Source organism: Desmodus rotundus, chromosome 5, assembly GCF_022682495.2.
Source record: "Desmodus rotundus isolate HL8 chromosome 5, HLdesRot8A.1, whole genome shotgun sequence".
Taxonomy (NCBI): Eukaryota; Metazoa; Chordata; class Mammalia; order Chiroptera; family Phyllostomidae; genus Desmodus; species Desmodus rotundus.
In genome coordinates, this window is record NC_071391.1 from 66,702,144 (window position 1) to 66,723,211 (window position 21,068).

The 21,068-nt window shown below is 35.8% G+C and overlaps 1 protein-coding gene across 1 annotated transcript in view; it reads right to left on the reverse strand.

Moving 5' to 3' along the window:
* Positions 1 to 21,068, reverse strand: part of CNTN5 (contactin 5) — a 1,123,225-nt gene that overhangs the window by 100,789 nt on the left and 1,001,368 nt on the right. Inside the window, exon 16 of the mRNA XM_024574613.3 lies at positions 1,843 to 1,963. Within this exon, the coding sequence (XP_024430381.3) occupies positions 1,843 to 1,963 (121 nt within the window). The remainder of the gene's footprint in view (positions 1 to 1,842; positions 1,964 to 21,068) is intronic.

Genomic DNA, 21,068 nt, shown 5'->3' on the forward strand with positions numbered 1-21,068 from the left:
AAAGAGGAGAACATGAAAAAGCTGAACCTGAATGTATGTGCTAAACCCTATTGAGTTTAATTTTACTCACAAAGCAGAATGTTAGTTTGCCACTTAAATATGCCCATCACAGCCCTGTAAAAATACCTAGTTTCTCGTTATCAGCCTCTGAACTGTGTTATTCATTTGGAAAGCTCCAATTTTTGGAGCATCATTCTGAATTACTAGGCAAGTGCTATACAATATATACAAATAACCTGAAACAGACTGCAGCATAAGAAGGAAGCAATTTTCTGTAAATTTGACTGCAGTGTGGGGTTTGCAGTTCCATGAGACTTGTAACTTCAGAGGGCATAAGGGAACATTTTTAGCTAAATGGAATATTATGAGAGGATAAGCCTTTAAAAATTATGCTTTATAATAAGTAACACAGATACACATCCTTGCTATTAATTTGTAGAAAAGTTCAAATAACCTTCTAAACAGAAATAAACACAGACAAAATGAACAAGCTGCCACTCACCCTGATACACACTTGCTTCCAAACAACAGTTACTTGGACCAGTGATGGATGCACTACCAAAAATCAATGAACCTTAGATGATACACACAACTAAAACAAAGAGATGTTGAAACTCACTACGTGCCTTATATTTTCTGCTCAAGATTTTTATAATATTGGTAAATTCTTTAAAAAATTTATAATTGCAAAACACTCCAAATGAATAAAAGACAAGATAATCTAAAATACAAGATTCTGCTATGGAATGTGAAATTTTTATTTGCAGAAATTGTGCAAGGCATCTTAGCATGCAACACTCATACCACACACAATGTAATTGTTTAAGATCAAAAAGGGAGAGGCACTAGGTGGGATTCTGGTATGTTCTAGGTTTTGTCTTGAATGGTAGATTCATGGTGTATTCACTTTGTAATTTTTCTTTGAGTTGTACACCTGTACACTTATACTTTGTACGTTTTTCTGTAGGTACTTTGTGCAGTATCTCAATAAAAAGCTAAAAGAAAAAAGAGAGAAGAAGGAAAAGAAGGCAGGAAGAAAGAAAGAGAGAGAGGGAGGGAGGGAGAGAGGGAGAGAGGGAGGGAGAGGGAGAGAGAAAGAAAGAAGAAAGAAAGAAAACAAAAGAAAAGAAAAGAAAAGGAAAAGAAAGAAAAAAGAAAAGAAAAGAAGGTGCATGCTAGGAACTGCATTTCCCATACTGAGAAATAATGTGCTAAAAGAAATTGGTGCTGTTGTTATTTACTTAATCCAAATAACATGTAGCTTTATAGGGTAATACAATCTGACAGCCTGGTTCATAGTTAGAAACCACTTAACTGTCATTTCTGCACAGAAAGACTCTGTTGACATATTCAGACTTTTGAATAAACCCATTACTTAAGGGATGTAAATGCCACCAAATTAGGCATGCTGTTTTCCTGTTTTGGGAAGCAGAATCTAGAAGTTAGTGGAGAAAAAACATGCCTGAGGGCTCCACTGCCTTTGCATTTGAAAAACACATATATACACACAAACCAAACGAATTCTATCTCTGTAGTCCAAAAACCTTTGTGGCTTAACTGTTTAAAATTTCTGTTTGGCATTAGGTTGATTAAACACTCAGTAACCACTTTTTACTAAAGGTGTTTTGGACCCTGAAGTTGGATTTGTTGGTTTTGTCTGTTACTAAGGAGCAGTTTTCCATGTAATATTTTCAAAGGCAAAAGTTAAGCAAAAATGACATATATTGTAAAATTGAAAGTAAAATGCACTGTACGGGTGTGCTCAAAGTCCATGCATTTAAATTCCTTTGTATGATAATTTATGGTGATCATGTCTTCAGACTGCACTATTAGCATACTCACCCCTAACAAGAAGTTCTGCCTCATCTGACACACTGTCTGCTGTGGTCTGTACCCTGCAGCCATATCTCCCAGCATGCATCAGAAGGATGTTCCTGATCATTAAATCTGCAGAGGATGCTTGCTGAAAGAGGGATGAAGTGCCAGTTTAAAATGTTGCAAATCTGCCTAGTTCAAGGTGGTTTAAGGGGAACTTTTCATATTCAGTCAAAGGGCCCTTTTTTGGGCATTACAGTTTATATGACAACAATTCAGAAATCAAACATGCCCTATTTTAAGAAACACATGGAAGCTATGTTTCAACAATTGCTGGTAAAGGGTTTGAACATTTAATATTTCATATAATGATTTAGCAGCTACAAATCTAATAAATATTTAAATATGCACACAAATTCATATCTTCAAAAATAGAAAAAATAATTAGTGAGCCAAAATTATTGCTTTGCTCTTCAGATACAGGCCTACTTTTTTGGCAAGAAAATAGTATTGAAGGAATAGCGATGTGTGAAAATTAATTATCAGAAGATAGCAGTCAAAAGAGTCTGTTGTGTGGCTGTATTGAATTATTCCCTTTGTCACTACACCATGGGCAACAGCACAAGATAGTGCTTGGGTGAAAGGCCGCTGATCCCACAGCCATGTGTCTCCATGAACAAAGATTTATTCCTCCCATAACGACCACCATCAGCCGAAGGCTCTCTTAATCTATGCAGTTACAAAACACAAGAAGGGCTCAAAACACCTGATTCTTATTGGGAGTGAGCTGATTAGAACACAGTTGAAGAACAAATACAGTTAAAGGGATCCATAAGTACCAGGGATCCATAAGTACCAGGGAGGGTATCTTTTAGATGTATCTGTTCATGGGATCAGTGACGATCCTACCCTACCTACACTCTAGAATAGTGGGACAAACTTATCATTATTAGTATTGTCTCTCCTTTTTTGTGAATATGTAAAGATCTGGATTTACAATCACTCACTCATTAGGGTTTTCTTTTTTTTTTTCAGATAATGACATAGCAAAACTCCAATATGCTTTTCAGTTTCCATGTTGTGATCAAAAAGTTGACTGGGATGGGAGTAGACGCATGCAGCTCGAAATGACAAATTCAAAGAGCTCACTTCTCTCCAGCAGTAGTTGAGCACATGAGAGAATGCTTAAAGCAAGTTATAGAGAAGTACCCCAGGTTAGAGATCTTTAATTTTTGATGGAATGGTTAAACTACCTTGAAAAAATAATATAGCTATTCTTAGAGGGAGGTACTGTGCTGATTATTTCAGAGATTAGTTGTTTACATTTATTTTGAAAAAAGACCAATGAGTTACATGGAAATCATGAACATGAGAGGAATTTCTAGAAATTCTGTTTCCACCCCTTATCATTCATTCCTTAGTATCTAAATGAGTTACTTAACTGTAGATATGTTTTGGACCATTTTTTTTTTTTTGTGGTACATCGTTTATGGTAGTATTTTTTCCTTTCCTAATAGTTTAATGTAAGAACTTCTAAGGGTATTGAAGTTTTCTCTCATGAAATAATTGTTGAAACATGATCGGGTTTAGTCATTTACAAGATAATACTTCATGGTAAGAGTGCATTCAAATGTCATAACAATTATTTCAAGAAATGTGATATTTGTTCAGGAAATGTCCTACACTGCTAATTCCTTTAGAATAAATTGCTACTCTTAACTTTCATTTTCTCATCTCTTCTTATTTTGCATCACTTCTTCAAGTCTGAAAAGAAAGTTTACACTTTAATACCTTTTGATTTAATATGGGGAAAGAAAAGCAAACTATAAACATTATAAGCCATAATTCAGTTTCAAATCAACATAATTTAATAAGGTATAAATGAGCTTCAACATATTTACCACTTTATGTATGTGGGCCCATCTTGGGTGTGAAAATCCCCTTTCTCCCTGGATTTCTAAGAAGCCGTCCTAGTGACGTACAGTTAAATTAACCAGGAATCGATGTGTACACTATGGACCCAGAATGGGTTCCATGTGTAATGTAACAGATGGAGAGAGGCCTGGAAAGTCAGAGAAAACGCTGTCATTTCCCGACACGTGCTCCCGAATGACCGAGATTGCTGGTTTCCACTGGTTTTGTTGCTGTTGTTGTTTCACTTGCTTGTTTGCTTTTCAATATCACAAACTGGTGGTGGTTTAATAGAGAAAGTAATGATTGTAAGTCATTATTCAGGCTCACTTTTTGGAAAAATAGTTTGTAAAATCATATTCCTGTGGTTAAATAATTGTCTTATTTTCCAGATCCTTTTCTTCCAAAATATTATTTTACTTTTGTCATAGACTAGAGTCCCTAAACCTTAGTTCTTTATGTTGAATTATATTGAAAGAAAATCTTAATGGGATTAAGAAGAGACTTCAGTAAAAATCACAATGAAGTCCAAGGGACTCGGGAGGGTGAGGTACGTATTATTGTTCCTCCGTTGTTCTTTACTGAGCTCCTGCATTAACAGTGTGCAATGCCCTATAAAACGGCTGAAGCTCTGTCGCCATGTACCAGGAGTGAAAAGTCTGCAGCCTGTTGCATATCTATCAGTACCAAGGCTGTCTGAGGAACTGAAATCATCTCATTTGGGGCCTGTCCCTTCTCTTTTGGATTATGCCTGCGTTATATTTTTGTGATTTTAAACAGGGAAGATTAAAAGTAAAATGAATGAATTGTGAACACTAAACCTAAGTTACCTTTCAGTAGATTTACCGATCTTTCAAGAGAAGTAACGAGAGGAATTCAGGTGGGAGCCCATCACACTTACTCTCAGCCCACAGTACACAGTTCCTGAGAGAACCTTCGCAATTTAGTGCACTTTTAATGGAATGGTTACTTACAGCAGATTCTTGTTTCCTTACGCTTAAACCTCATTTTCACTTTTTCTCTCTCAGGAGTTTCTCCTCTCTCTTTTCTTGTTTTCTTTGACACTTGCTTTATGTCCTGTCTTTTCTTTGATGCTTTCTTTGGCTTTATGAACAAATTGTGTTACATGTGGCTCCAAATAAACTTCCCCGTAACCGGTGGTTAACACAGTGCTTCAAGCACTGTGCATAATGAGAGCTCAATAAATATTTGTTGAATGAATGAATATGTGAAGCAGTTCAAGAAAGAGGCTGTATGTTCACTCCTCGTGAGACCAGCCACATGGCTAAGTCATTTACATCTTGGCCACATAGTCTCATTAGAGCAGTTGTTAGATTTTGAAACTTTTCTCTACGACTTTGAAATAATACAGGGAATGTTGTCATTTCACAAGTTCAGTTCTTTTATTGGCTTTTACTTTGACTAAGTTTCCCGCTCATCCAGCATAATACTGCCAGTCAAGCCTTCCTAAAAATGGAGAGCGCGTTTAACTTTTCTATGCAAAGTGGCTGCGGGCTCTTACCCTGAGATAAAGTCCAGTTTCCTTATTTCAACAGAGAAGGCCCCTGAGAGCATGATTTCACCTCCCCAAACTGAATCCTGGGCTTCTGCAACACTAATCTCACGCTTCCCTGTGCACGGGGATCCTTCCTGTAACCAGCCTGCTGCTGTTGCAGACGCTCTTTCTCCTTCACCTTAGGCACCACGCAGGAAGCTTCTCCTTGGTAAAGGAGACTCCCCAGGACACTCCCCAGGCTTCCTTAGCACTGACATTGTTCAGTTATGCTTCAATAGCACTTCACTCATGTCTCAGAACTAGCACTTGGCATTCTTGAAAGTCTCCCCCAAGTCCACTTGGAAGTCTACCGTGGGCACTCCCAGAGCTGAGCTAGGTAGTAAGACAGCAGATGATTCCTGGGTGAGCTAATGGATGCACGAAGGCTTCCTTCCTTTCTTCTTTGTGCCAGTTAGTAAATTTTGAACTTGGGAAAATTACTCTATTGCTCAGAGTTTCTGTCAGAGCTTCATTGGGATAATGCAAGTAAAGCTTATAGCAGTGTGTCTGGTCCATAGTGTTTGATGAATGTTATCTGTTAAAGGGCACTGTAATTGTTAGCCAAGAGGGATATTTCTTTAAGTGGTATTCACTCCTTCAGCAACTGGATATCCACATTTTCCATAGCGCTAGTAAGTTTTCTAAGAACGTAGTTTCCCTTTAGATACATGTGTCCCCTTTTCTCTCTCACAGAAAAGCACTGCGCTCAGAGGAACACCTGAGTCCCAGCTTTAGTTCGGCACCTTCAAGCCCTGCTACACTGGGAAAGTCATTCTCCTTCTTTCTGGATAATAGCAGCTGCACTGTTTTTCTCAGGAATTGAGGAAAATTAAGTGAAACAATGTACACTTGTGAACTGCTGCGAAATGCTTCAGAAGGGTAAATTATTCTTAAAGTATTTTTTTTTTCACCAAGATTTAGTAAGCACTCTGAGAATATTTTGGGAATGTGTCTCTGAAACAACAAAGCAAATTGAAAATGGTGAATTCACGCTGAGTGACTCAGTCAGAAGCCTGCTGGATATGGCAGTTTCCACGCCCTCATTTAGGGTTTGTCTAACTTTCTCAAGGGGCTCGCATAGGGCACATCCCACATCTCCAACCCCAACAAACAGACATATAAACCATTCTTCTGTATAAAGCAGAGTAATATGGTGTATAAATTTTATGAGAAACAATTTAAAAATCTTTTCTAATATGAAAAATTGGGTATTAGCTATGTGACATGTATTATCAGATATGATTCATGTTGATGTAAAATCTTGTGTAGTTAAAAGATTTTCCTGGTAACAGTATATCTTTTCCCAGAGGATACTTCATTTACAGTATCCTACAATATGGGAATAATATACATATGTACAACCTTTCTTAGGCCTTTATGTAATGGGGTTTACATTTGTGATGACATGGGTTTTAATGTTTTGTAAAGAAAGTAGCTGATATTAACATGGGTGCTTAAATAATTGGGCATATTTTCAGAAATAGAAATATTAATTGCTGCCAGTGAAGAAGATACTAGACAAAATACTGGAAGACTTTACTTTGCTACCAGTGATGAAAATAGTATACAAGATACTACCTGACAAAAACAGTTATGTCTACTTTGGTGAAATATTAAAAATGTTCAACATTGGGGAGGAGTAGTGGAGGGAAAATGGAGACAACTGTACTTGAACAACAATTAAAAAAAGTTAAAGGAAATAAAAAGTAATTATTGTATTTCAAATATTGGGAAAATGATGTTATCGAAATATACTAAATAACAGAGACTTAATGTTGATTAATAATTTTTAAAAAATATTTGTTAGTATACAGATAATTGTTCTTCTGGTCAATAAAATGTGAGTAGAAGTAAAAAAAAAATGCACTGAAGGCTAAAAATGGGTACAAATTATTCTAACATCCCATTACTGAGACCTTGGTATTTACTTTCCAACATGTAGGCTAATAATGTGTTTTGAAGTACAAAGAAAAATGTAGAAAGAGTATTACTTGATGATATAGATTAAACAGGAAAAACGAGTTGATGACTTGGAGAATTCAGGATGGCTGTATATCCAAACTGGATCATTGAATATTATAAGCACAAAGTCATGAATAGAAATCATGTATGGTATCAGTCCATCATCTTGGTTATAATGAAGCTTAGGCATTAAAAGGCAGTTCAAAGCAAGAATATACAGGACCAATTACAATTAAATTTTAGTATAATAAATTTAAGGATACAGATACTAAATTATACTTACTTCCTAGATAACAAAGTTGGATATATGAAGAACACTGAATGAATAGCAACATGCCATGTATATCACATTAGTGTTCTTTCCCAAGCAAACATACAGGACTAGAAAGTATATTTAACATGTCAGCAGAGAGCAGAGTTAGGTGGCATGTTTGCACCCTGGTTCTTGAAAGATGTCTCCTGTCTAATCATATGCACATTGGCTCTCTCTTCCCTAATGGAGAGGCCCATGGGCATTCCTTATCTAAGATTTGCATAAGTGACCAAGGCAAAAGGGCTTTGCTATAGACTGAAGGTTTGTGTCCCTCCTGATATATTGAAATCTGATCCCCAGTGTAATGATGTAATATTTGTAGGGATGTACTGGGAGGTAATTAGAACCCTAGAGACTTTTGCAAAGTCTCAGGGTACACAGAGGCCAGCCATAACCTGGCTGGGGCCTGCAGACCTTTGTGGTGGGGCAGGTTCTCAAGGAGTCATCAGGGTGGAGCTTTTGGAGTTAACCAGGCTAATGAAGATTCAGATTTGGCTGTGTAGTGGGAGGTCCCAACACAGGAGGAAGAATGGTGTGTGTTGGCCATGTGGGAGGGTTGCTCAACACAGGGACAATGGCAGCTGTCCTTCTTGCCCTCACTCTGTAGGCATACAACTCAGCTTCTCCCTGTATTACTCTGGTGCTCCCTGAGCTGCTGTCCCTTCACCAGAGTGGAGCCCAAGGTGACTGCCTATGAGTGAGATTTTGTGCACTGGTCCTTTAAGAAGACATCTGGGTTTCCAGCAGCCTTCTCTTTCACTTGGAAGGATGGGATCTCCACTGATTTTCAGAGCCAGATATTATTTGGGCTCTTATTTCTCATACCGGTTGTGGCCTGAGGAGCCTGGTGTGGGGCTGAGACCACTCCTCGGGGGACACTTGCAGCTGAGATGGCCCTCCTGATTCTCAATTGCTACAGGTGGGTGTGAGACCACCCCAGTTCACCCCTCCTATCAGTTTCAGCAGGGTCTTTTCTTTATACCCTTAATTATAAGACTTATTTCAATTAGTCTTTATGTGATTATCAAGGTTGATTTTTCTATGATTTGGTTGTAATTTTGATGTCATGGAGGAGGTAAGTGCAGAATTCACCTAACCTGCCATCTTCTTCAAGAAACTATTGAGAAGAGCTTGAGAAACAGCGAGGAAACTGCTACTGGAGACTCAAGAAAAGGTGACCTTTTCTGTAGTGTAGGAAGGTCTGACTCCATTGCCGCCAGAGATGATGGGAACAACACATTATCCGCAGTGAATAAATTAAATTTGCCTAAGGATATTTTTAGCAAGAAAATTGCAAGTGCCAATGGGTTTCTTTTAACTGTGTATAAGTATAAATACAGAGAGATGAGCTGAAAAGAGAGCATCACTCATTTCTCCAGCAGAATGTAAAGAAAATGTAAAGAAGCCAGAACTCTGGATTTAAAAACAAAAATACTTCTCATCTCCATCTTGCCAAGTGGTCAAGGTCAAGTAACCTAAGAAATGGCCTCAGCAAACATCAAATCTGGGCTGCTACCAAGTACAGTATGTCCCCAGGGTAAAGATCCCAAGTGCGTAGCCACTTACAACAAAGTGTAAAAACCTCTTTTTGCAATGGAATTTTAAGGGCATTTTCTTACAGCAACCATGCTCTCAGTCCAAGATGGGGAAAAAACACAAAGAAACTGTTAATGGAGGCTGAAAAAAACATTGAGGAGATTGTAATTGGAGGCTGGAGAAAGGGATACCTGACTTATGAACTGGTGCAAAAAAAAAAAAAAAAAAAGTAACACCCTTGTCTGTGGCAAAGGTGGAAGATAGAAAAGGTTCCTAATGAACTTATGAATGTGATTAAGGTGACACGTAGAGAGAATGAAAGTGCTGACTACTGACTTTTAGTTGTTTGTGATATTATATGAGAAGAGTGACTTGTGCTAAAAAAAAAAAGGACCATCATTTTCAGAAAGAATTTAGAGGAAATACTTCCAACTCAGAACTTGCTGGGTTGAAAAATAAATAATTTCTCATTTCATTTTCTTGAGCTATAAAACAACTGAAAAAAAATCATTTGTATCCCTTGGATAAATATCACCCAAAGGCATTTTTTAATGCCTAAAATTTAATCTTGTGAGTGACAACCATATTTGCACTTCTTTCTTACAGGGATAATACTCAGTTCACTACTATTAAAAAAGAGACAACAGTCCCCAAATGGAGTCACTTGTGCTAAGCTAAAATCATCAGACTTAGACTTAACACTTATACCAGTCACAGATTCCGCTTTCTCCAAGGCTATAATCTTCCTGGACAGCACTAGTGAGCTCATTTGCCTCATAGCCCACTTCCACCCCCCCATGGGAAGGCTACCTAACAGAAACAATACATTCTTTCCTCTCTTTTGCCTATGAAAGTCTCCCATTTTGTACAGCTCTTCAGAGCTTCTTTCTATTTGGGGGAATGGATGCTGCCCAATTCAAAAATCACTCAGTAAGCCAATAAGATCTTTAATTTTTTCCAATTCAATTTTTGTTATTTAACTCTGCCAATGGCTAGAACAGTGTCTGTCACATAGAAGCCTCTTCACATATATGAAAGAATATGGTTTGCCATGAAATAAGTGTGTTAAGAGACACTTGAAAGGAAAAATAATAACCAAGAAGGTAAAGACAATTTTATACCCAACCTTTTTGCAAAAACATATTATTTCAAATGGAACATTTAATTTTATATGAATTTCTAAATATGAATTTGATACAAATATCTGACTGGTTTTTTTCAAAATTCAAAATTTTTAGGTAGTTACATTGCATTTGCAATATTAGTAAACATTTTAACCAGTGAAATCTTCCACAATTTAGCTGTATTATTTCAATCAAGTGCTTCGAGATGAAGTACTGAATTTTTTTTTGCCAAGCCTAATTGATAGTTACTAATGCTTAGGAACAAGTATCTGAATGAAAAAGTACCTTATTGTAAGAAAGAAGGAAATTTGGGTCATACCATCCATCTAAGCACTGCCATTCAGTCATGAGGAGTCTCCTCAACATCAAGAACACTAAGAATTTAGGGAATTCAAACACATCAATGTCAGAAAAGACTGTTCAAAGTACTGCTTAGATTGGAGGCTCTACCAGCAACCCTCCAATGAAGATTCACCCAGAAGAACAGTTCAAACAGAAGGTCAAATTGAATAATGTGTCAATCAAAAGGCAACTATGAAAAGTTCAAGGTCAAGGACTCTCAGTCAGATTCATCTTACATTTTGAAAGTGAGTCAAGACACTTTGCCACAAAAAGCTTATTAATAACAAGGCTTTGCAACTTTATGAAAAAATCCACCAATTACTTAATTTATAAAATTCAGAATTTACTCAGACTGAGGCTGAAAAAAATCATCTGTGATGCCATATTCTACTATCTCTCCTCATTCTCCTGTAACAATATAATAGAGCCTGATATTTTAAAAACGTATTTACAAGACTCAACAAAGCAATGCATCTTTGAATTGACACCAACACCAATGAACATATATCCACATATATTTTTTTTCCTAAGATTCAATATTGGTAGGGTTTAAACTTTTCATTATTTTGATTTTTTTGTGTGTTTGGTCACACAAAATACGGAATGCTGATCTCTTACCCAGAAAAAAAAGAACATTGTTCCATTTATAAGATTATTGTTACTTTTAAAGAGGAAATCCTTATTTAGCTTTAGAGGAACATCTTATCATTAATAAAGATATTATAAATACAAATATATTCTCAGGCATAGGGAAGAATTCTGATTTGGGATTATTTTTCCAGTTTGGAACTTCTTCTGCATTAAAAATTTTCCAATTCTAAGGACATCGTGAGACTTTGAAATATCTTCCATGAATTAAGCAGGTATGCGATATTTAACAGAAGAATGTGATTTTGGAGCTATGAATGCTTTCTCCTGAAAAAAATGGTTAGTGTTCATTAAAAAATTTTAAAATAATGTCACCATTATTGGACACTGTATTTGGAGGGTTTCTTGGGATTCAGTCCTTGAACATAACATTTATAATCATACTTTTGAATTAGATAGGCCATTAGGAGTCATCTACTCTAACGTCTCCTTTGCAGATGAGAGCTGAGATGAAATGAATCATTAAAATCATACAGTTAAGTAGGGCCAAAGCTGTGCCCACACTGAAAACTCTTGGCACCTCCTCCCCACCCAATCATTTAATCTTTTACTATGTAATGATGCTACCCAGTAATGTACTTGGATATTATATCATTTCCTGAAAAAAAAATCTGGCAATATCTATTTAAATTATAAGTAGTCTTTTTATTTTTTTACCCTGAAACCTATTCCTGGGAATCAATCTCATAGAAATAAAGTTGTTGATACACATGGATGCAGACATTTAGAGATGTTTTCTATGGCATTTTTCATACATTTCTCAAAACAAAAAACAAAGTTTGTATTTTTAATAGGGCAATGGTTAAATAAAGGTATAGTCATACCATGGACTATTATGTATACATTGAAAAGAATGAATTAGAGATATACCAGGTGACATGAAATAATTTTCAAGATTATTGAATGAGAATGAGATGCACAAAAAGTATGCAAAATCTGTTCAATATTTTAAAAATAATGACAAAAATATCCCTGTACATATATAAATCTGCCCAGGATTACAGAAGAACAGAGAAAATACAGAAGGACATACATTAGGATGTTAAAATGCTTAAAAGTAGGGGAAAGGCATCCTCATAAAAGCAGCACGGATGATAGTATGTACGTGGATGATGTGTCGATGTGCGCTGGAAGAGATGCATGATAACATGATTACTAAACTGATGGTGATTATATTTCGGTAATGTGGTTCCAAGGGATTTTCACTCTCTTCTTTCTGGTTTTCGTATGTTCAAATGATCTACAATAAGCTTGTATTAGTTATATAAATAGAAAAAACCTACCTACATTATTGTGAGAAAATAAAAAGCTGACTTTGATTTAGAGCTCACAAATATGATTATCATGTAAGAAACACAAAGGTAAGTGTTTATCATCGACTGCACAGATTATAAACTAATCAGCTTGTGTAGCTAAACAAGCCTATGGATTCATTTGGGTATGAAATATTCAGTATATTTCATATTTATTTCGGATATATCCAGAATCTCTTTTCATCAGTTCATTGATACATATATGTGCTTTTGTTCCTATCAAAATATACCTAAAGCACAGAAATCACTAGAACCAATTTCTGGAAGAGACATTTAGTATTGATTAATTTAGATGGATAGATAAAGTAGAAAATATAATTGTCTTCAGAATATGCTACTTTTCTGAAACCAATTCATTTATTCATTTTTATGTAAAAATTAATGTTTCTCTGTTCATATGGTTTTATAATTATTCCCAATTTTCTATTAACAAGTAAAAGGATTAAAATACCCCAATATTTTGAAAAAGGAACACACATTTTATAAAATGGAACAATGACTCTGTATAACCAGATCAAGGGCTTTGGCTATTTTCACTTAATTCAATAAAATAGGGTCAATTCAGGTAGTGATTAGTTAATTTAGTCAAAGCAGTTGACATAGTTTGTGTTGCCAGGACTGCCCACCTTGAGTTTTAGTGTTATGCAAATGATTATTTTTCCAAATGCTCTCTCTACCCCATACCTTAGCTTTAGTTTAGTCTTAGAATTGATACTATAACTGAAGTTAAGCATCAGTTGACACTGATAACTACTTAAATCGTGTAGCAGGGTTGTTGCAGTAATGGCCCCAAAGTTTTTCATGCCTTCCTGGGCCCACTTTTGGTCTACCCCCTCCCATACACACTGTGCCACTCTGAGTGACTGCACTGGCCATTCGGACATCAGCCGACGCGGAACAAACATATGCTTCCAAAGTGGGGTGTGCACTGGGGAGTGCTGTTCTGGAACCCTGTGAAAACCATGTGGCACAGCCTGGACTAGCCTGCCGTAGGGTGAGGGACCACTTAGAGCAGAGCAACCATCTCAGCTGCCACCTTCCAAACAACTGACCTGAAGATGCACGAATGGGTCCAATATAGACCAGAGAAAAAAAAACCAAGCCTAGCTCAGATTACTGACCCATAGAATTGGGTCATAAATTTTGCAGAGTTCACTTTGCATTAAAAGCTTACTCTAACAGCAATTAAAAGCGCAACTGAAAGAGAAATTTGTGGATTCTGGCACGAGGCTTGCAATTTAGAGAAACAAAACAATTTTGACAGAGAACTGATGCTGGTAGATTGCAAAAATGGTCATAATACTTTTCAGTTCCTCCCAAAAGGAAGTTTCTCTTCCCTTTGAAACTGGTATGGCCATAAGACTTGCTTTAACAAATAGAATGTAACAGAAGTGACATGAGGCAAGTTTGAGCCTAAGCCTAAGGGATCATGATGCTTCTGCTCTTGGATCTGGAAATCCTGAGACATGATGGGAACAAGTCGGGACTAGCCTGGTGGATGATGAGAAACATGTGGCCCATTTGCCTCTGTTGCCTCAACCACTTGCCTGCTGCTGCCCAGCTGTGGGGCCTCAAAGTTAGCTGTCAGGTGACTATCCATACACCAGTGAGTCTTGCTGAGATAGGTAGATACACTCCAGATGAGTCGAGCCCAAATTGCCAACCCATAGAATTATAAACTAAACAAATGGTGGGTAGAAGCCACTAAGTGTTGGGGTGGTTTGTTTTGCAGCAGAACCTGATACAGAGGACCTGTGTTTAACAGTCACCACTATATATTTAAGATAACTAAACCTCATTTCCGTTCCTATACTTACTCATAGGAAAAAATGATGTGCAAAGGAAAGGGTATTCATTAAATCTAAGCTGTAAAATTTCCTCTACTCTGAAGATATTTATATCTCAACATCTAAAATATAAAAATAACACAGAACAATGGATTACTCCAGTCAGAATTTTGGTATGAGACTAAATGTGGTTGGAAACAGCAATTCCAGTAAAACACAAAAAAGTTTATGCTGCCTGATTATTCTTAAAGGCAAATGGAAACATTCTTATTGAAATACTTGCACCTCCAGCACTAGCTAAAGTTATTTGAAACACCAGGGACTTGGCAGTACCCTGTCCCGAATCATTACTGATGTGATGGGCACAGTGAGCAGCGCATGTCACAGGTCCCTACGCAGGAAAAGCCAAGAGTCTTTCAGTGTTTCTTACTACTGAAGTCACGGACAATGGCAGCTAAGTGCAGGTTTCAGAAATGCCTTTAGGAAATGCTGTTACTATAGTTAATAACTATTTTAAAACAAATTTTGTCATTATGCTATATTTATTTGTGGGGCTATCAGATATTAAACAGGATAAATATAGTATTTTAGAGTTTCAGTTAGGCTTATTGGTATGAAACCATTGAACTATTTAGTACTATGTTGCATCTTTAAAATTAGTGCATTCTAAGTTATTTTAGCTAGTTTTGTTTCAAAATGGTTAATTATTTTGGTTTTATTTTAGAGATGGGTAAAATGTACAATGAGAAATGGTTTAATTTTAGGGTAATTAAACAACTATCAGTTAGATTATTACCTTACCTTATACTAGTTGATTAATAACCTCTAGTAATGAACTTAGTTGAATTAAATTGAATATTCATTCTAAGAATAGTCTTTTTGCTAATGATGTACTTGGTTAATAATTCAAATTTTTTCTCCAGAGTTTTTTTCTCTCAACAGTATAATATCTCAATACTATAACATATCACATAAAATAGTTGTTTAAAATTCTGTCTAGATTAAGAGTTCTAGAAGAGAGAGATAGTGCTTTATTCAACCATCTATTCCTTACCCTGATATAGCACTAATATACATTATTGGTAACCATTAACTTTTTGGAAAGTGATGTGTTAAAATTTTCCGTGATATTGATGTTAATATATTACTTTTGTTGTTGTTGTTTTGGTGATTTAGCACATGGGCAAGGAAATGAGAAAGTGACTATGTATAACAGTATAAAATTCTACTAGTTTATGTAATTATTAAACAAATACTTTATTTAGCAAAAAAATCTGCCAGACATCATGCCAGATGGAAGCAATGTTTAGCAAGGCAGGTATGATTCCTGTTCTCACAAATATATAATGTGATAAAGAAATAAATGTGGAAGCAGAAATGTTGATTTTGGCCCCTGTTTTCCTTAAGTGCATTGTATCCTCAGAACTGCTTCTAGAATAATTAGCAGCCTCCTAAAAACATCTTCACATATTACTTCTCAGGAAAATATCTTAATGACCCCAAATAGTGAATCTTAACATTGTAATAGTTAATTTCTTTTTTACATACTCCACAGTGAGCTCCAAGCAACATGTGAGTTTATGTAAAACACATATCCTAAGCAACATGTAATTTATCCCTGGATTTAATTTGGAAAAATCCAGCAGTTTTACTTTTGTTAGGAATATGTAACTTGCTATAATTGGAACCAAGCATAATCATGGTCATTTACTTAACTTTAATAGGTGATATGAGAAGCTTTCTTTAAAACAGAATTACTATAATAATAGATTGTTTGCTTTAATTATAAGATCACCATCTGTTATTGGGTTTTGATAGACAAAACCTCAGTACCTTTCATGTTTTTCTGATGCCCATTCTCCACCTAGAATATATTTCCCGCTTCTGCTTCCTCTTCCTCCTTTGCCTACAATATTCTTTATTCTCCTTTAAGAGCAAGCTTAGGCATTGTTTGGTTTAAGAATGAGGCAACTGTAATAGCATAATCAATAAATATATTTTTTAAATAATAATAAAAAATAAAAGAAATAAAAGAATAAAAAAAAAAGTATCCTATGCTTTTACAGATTGGATGATGCATAACTTGGACTGAGTTCCCTAAACATACTTCTACAATTGCTCTTGCCACATATCGGTTTATAAGTCTGTTCCTCTGTACAACTAGGCTTCAGAAAGGCAGCACTATTTCAGGTGTGTTCATTTACCCTTTCATAGAATGTGGTATTGATTACTACAGAATCCTCAGTTCCTGGGCAGCTGCCCAGTGTATAGTTGCTCAATAAATCTTTGTGTGGAACTGTGCTATATTCAAAATTCATCTGTTGTATACAGAAAAATACTCTGTACAGCCATTAATTATTCATTAAAGAAAGTGGTATCGTGCTTCCAAATTCTCTAAATTCATCTTTTCTACTTCTCTTATGTAAGGTATATCAGATAAAGGAAGAAAGTGAATAATAGTAGCTCAACAGTTATTTCCAAAATTCCCTCTTCCTCCTTTTCTAAGAAAGAAAACATCTTTGAGAGGCTACCTACCGAGTTATTAATTCTAGACTCCTAAAGTCACTTTTATATTATAATGTGATAAAAATAGTTCATAAAGGAAACCATGAAGAGGATTTTGAACTAAAGCTAAAGCTAAAGCTAAAGACATCATAACACTTAGGCACTCTTTAGAATTTAATACAAAACAGATGCAGAAAGAGAAATTGAAAAATACAGGTAGAATTTCAAAGATGTCTTTAACATAATGGCCTATAAAAAACCTAGCTCTTTGACAATCACTTTGGGAAATAACATAGGAGTCAGTCTAAAACACAATACTTACATATCAATACTATTTCAAAATGTAAAACAGAATAATGTTTGCGTATAAAATCATAAACCCTATGTGGTATTAGAGAATAAGGACAGCCTTTTATTTACCAAGGCTTCTTTTCAAAAACTAAAAAGCAAAATCCTCTTATATATATGATTCCTACAAAGTAAAATATTCTGCTGTTATGGGCCTTATCATACTATGCATTTCATCACTCTGCGGGTTAAATTACATCCCTTGGATACATAGATATATATGTCGGGAATTCTTTTAAAAATGACAGAAAACCAACACAACATATCAGCATTGCTTCAACATAACTCGAATCCCTTTTATCTTTTTTCCTTTACCAAAAAGTCCTATGATTATTATTTCCAGAGAAATAATTTCTTTTAGCACAATATCAAAAATATTTAAATTTTTTGTAAAGAAAAAATGAATAAAGCTACCGATCACTGATATCATTCTATATAATTAAAATAGATGTTAGAATCTTTCCTCAATTGAAAAAATTAAAAATTACTAGATATTACAGTAAACATTTATTTCTAAGTGGCATATGCTAAATGTCTAATTTTTAGCTTGTATACTCTTACCTTCAGTAACTCCTTTAGTAACTCTACAAATATTTATTTGGTTTTTAATGTGCAGCAGGTACTGTGTTGAGTTCAGAAAAATAAGCATGTTCTTAATTTCTGGAAGTGTGAAGATTGGAAGGGACAGAATCATGCAATATTTATAGTAGAACTTGATCCTTGCCCTGGTGGAGGGATGAAGAAAGAATAAAGGAAGCACTGGGTGCCCTGAGGGGGAGGAAAAGGACAGAATCCGAAACCCTATCCGAGCCAGCTATCTCATTTGAAAGCTGAATTTTGTGGCCAAAAACTCAAGTGGAACCAACAAAGCCATAAGTGACATATTGGGTATGAACAGATACAATTTTAAATGTCTCAGATATGAAAACTGCACATTCTCATCAGAAGAACCGTCGAGACCTTTGCACTCTACATTCTTTGCCTCATCTTTGGCAGTAAAAGCAATGTAACCTTTCACCTCATGCCCATTTGGGGAGATTTATCCTAAAGACTAAAAAGGGAAGTTGATAAAGAGGGCTTCACTCACAATAAAATGAACAAAATACAGCAGCCAGAAGAGTGAGCTTTAAATAGTGGAAAAACTCACCCACAGAACACCTGAAGAGGCAAGGGCATGTAGTAGGATATTTTTACATGTTTTTCAATTCATCCTCAGTAACCTTTATAGGAGGATTTTTAAAAACAATTTGTTGATCTGATGCTGCAGAACATGTAATTTTAATGTTTTAGTAGTGATCAAGTAAGTAAGGTAAAAACAGGTTGCATTGTCCAGCTTGAGAGGTAAGAGACTGCAGGGAAGAAACAACCTTTTTACGTCTCTGATTTTCAAAAAGGCACAGTGAAGAATTACAGCTAGTTTTAGATCTTTATATCTTTGCTTTGAAACATGGGGCCAGACTTGGAACATCACTCATGGTGGGGAAGTTTTAAGCTCAAAGAAGCTTAGATGATAATGGTGGCTGTGTAGTAAATGTGTCTGTGTTGCTCAGAACCTCAGTGATGAGACCCTTCACTACTGTCTCAGTAGTGAGACCTTCTTTCCTGGGGCTCCGTTTCTTTACTTATATGTAATTTGCCTGACTCACAAAGTTATTGTGGAAATCAAATGAAATGTTTGTATAATACATACAAGAGAGAAAAGACAGAAGTTCTCTTCATGATGTAAGATTCTATTTATATATTTTAGCTTAGGTCTTAATTGAGTAATGAAACTTCAAATTTATTATGAAGTGATTAACTAGATGTTGAAGAGTCTGATTTGTAGGGTTGCCTTTAAAATGGACAACAGGGTGGGGAATGACTGTGGGAGTGGGGGTGGGCTGGGTGGAGGAGGGCAAAGGGGGGAAAACTGGGGCAACTGTAATAGAATAACAACCAAATTTTTAATAAAAAAAGAAATAAAAAATGAAAATAGATATAGCAAATCCTTTTGGCAAAGAGAAAGGAGATTGCTCGTAATAGTAAAGTTTGTAAATATTAGAAAAAAGAAGTTGTATAATGTAAATGTAACCACATAATCATAGTATAAACTTTACAGGTGTGAGTGGTTTTGACAAATATATGAAAATCTTACCAGCACTGAGAATAATTGGTCCACACATTCTACAATGGGTGAAGGATATTTATCTATTGTTCACAAGATAATATCATTTAATATTAAACTTATTGAGAAAGAAATTTAAAATGTCACCTCCTAAATATCTCTACGTATGCCCTAAGTTTGATAGCAGACACTAGAGAAGTGTCACATTGGGGTTCAGACTGAGTTTGAATAATGACTCTCCTATACGACAATTGTTTAAGTTTGGGGAAGTTGTTTATCTTTCTGAACTTCTTTTTCCTTTGTGAAAAAGAAAACTCCTAAACAAAAACAAAAGCAATTCCTACATCCCAGGGTATCTGTGGGAAGTACATGAAGTAACATTTGAAGAGTTTAGCACATTGCCAAATATCTAGTGGGCACTCCATGGATGAGAGCTATGGGGTTTTTTTTATTATTATTATTACTCATACCTGTTTCCAGTACTTTCCCTGTGGTGGCATGTGCCATATGACTGTCTTAGGTCAGATTTTCAGGGAAATAGTCTTAGTTGGTGGCTCCATTGACACATGCCATTAGGAACAACATTTGTGGGGAGAATGAAGAAAGTGGAATACAGCACAGAATACGTTTAACCCTGATGCAGTCACAGTAAAGGACTCAGCTTTCCCCACAGGGAACACTGAAGCTAAGATGACCCTTCAGAATTGCTTTAATCCGAAGCAAGGGACTCGGCCTTTGTAAGCATCCCTATGCGTTCATTCCCCGTACCCTTGAGCACAGGCTGGGGGTTAAGGCATAGCTTGGGCCAGACAACTTTCACTGGCTGAGAGCCATTTCCAGAGAGGGACTTGGTTGAGAGCTGTTAGCCACCAATACTGTTAACGGCTTTGGGAAGGAATGCCTTAGTCATGAAAGGGGAATCTGGTAACACACTGTTGCATCTGCTACAATGGCCTATGGTGTCCTCAAAACTGACACAATTAGTTATCCTTCCTAATTTAATAAATTTGAATAAGCCCACAAATCACTAGGAATGATAAAAGGGAGAAGAGTACAAGAAAACAAGAGGGAGATAGAGACATTCAAAAAAATTCCCAAGATTTGAATAAAAGCCTGTTAAGAAATAAACAAAAGCAAACACTGATTATGGGCAAAGTTGGAACATTGAGAAAAGAGTATTAGGCTCTGAAAGTAATTTAGATACTCATTTCAGTATTTGCTTGGACATTTGGTACAAGTAGAAAATTACAATTAAAGAGTAGGTTTGACATTATGCATTTATTTACTTATTCACTTATTTATTCTAAAGTGTTTAGTACATATGTAATTTATAAAAATTTGTGCCATTTTATAAAAATAAGTGTCAGATTGGGATGAGGAAGCAGTTCTAGCATGAAGAGCTACTGATTATTCTTCAGTGTACAATTGCAGGATAATTAATGGAAATTCAGAGTAATAATTAATGAATACAATGGAAATTCTGAACTGAAACTCAAGATATTTGAAGTTTTATTTTGCGGGGAAATATTTATTAGAAGTGTTCTATACATATTAGAAAGACTAATAAATCTAAGTAAGTAATTCACTATTGAAAATGACTTAGGTGAGAATTTGGTTTAATAAACATCACTGAAATAAATCTCATAGACTTTATGGTCAAGGTTAAAAACAGTAACAGCAGTTGCAAAAACGTACTGGGGCCTACCGATGGGCATGTTTCCAAAGAGACAGGCAGTTCTTCCAGGTTAAATGCATCCTGTGGTTGCATTAAAAACAACCAATGGAAAAAAGAATGCAGTATAATA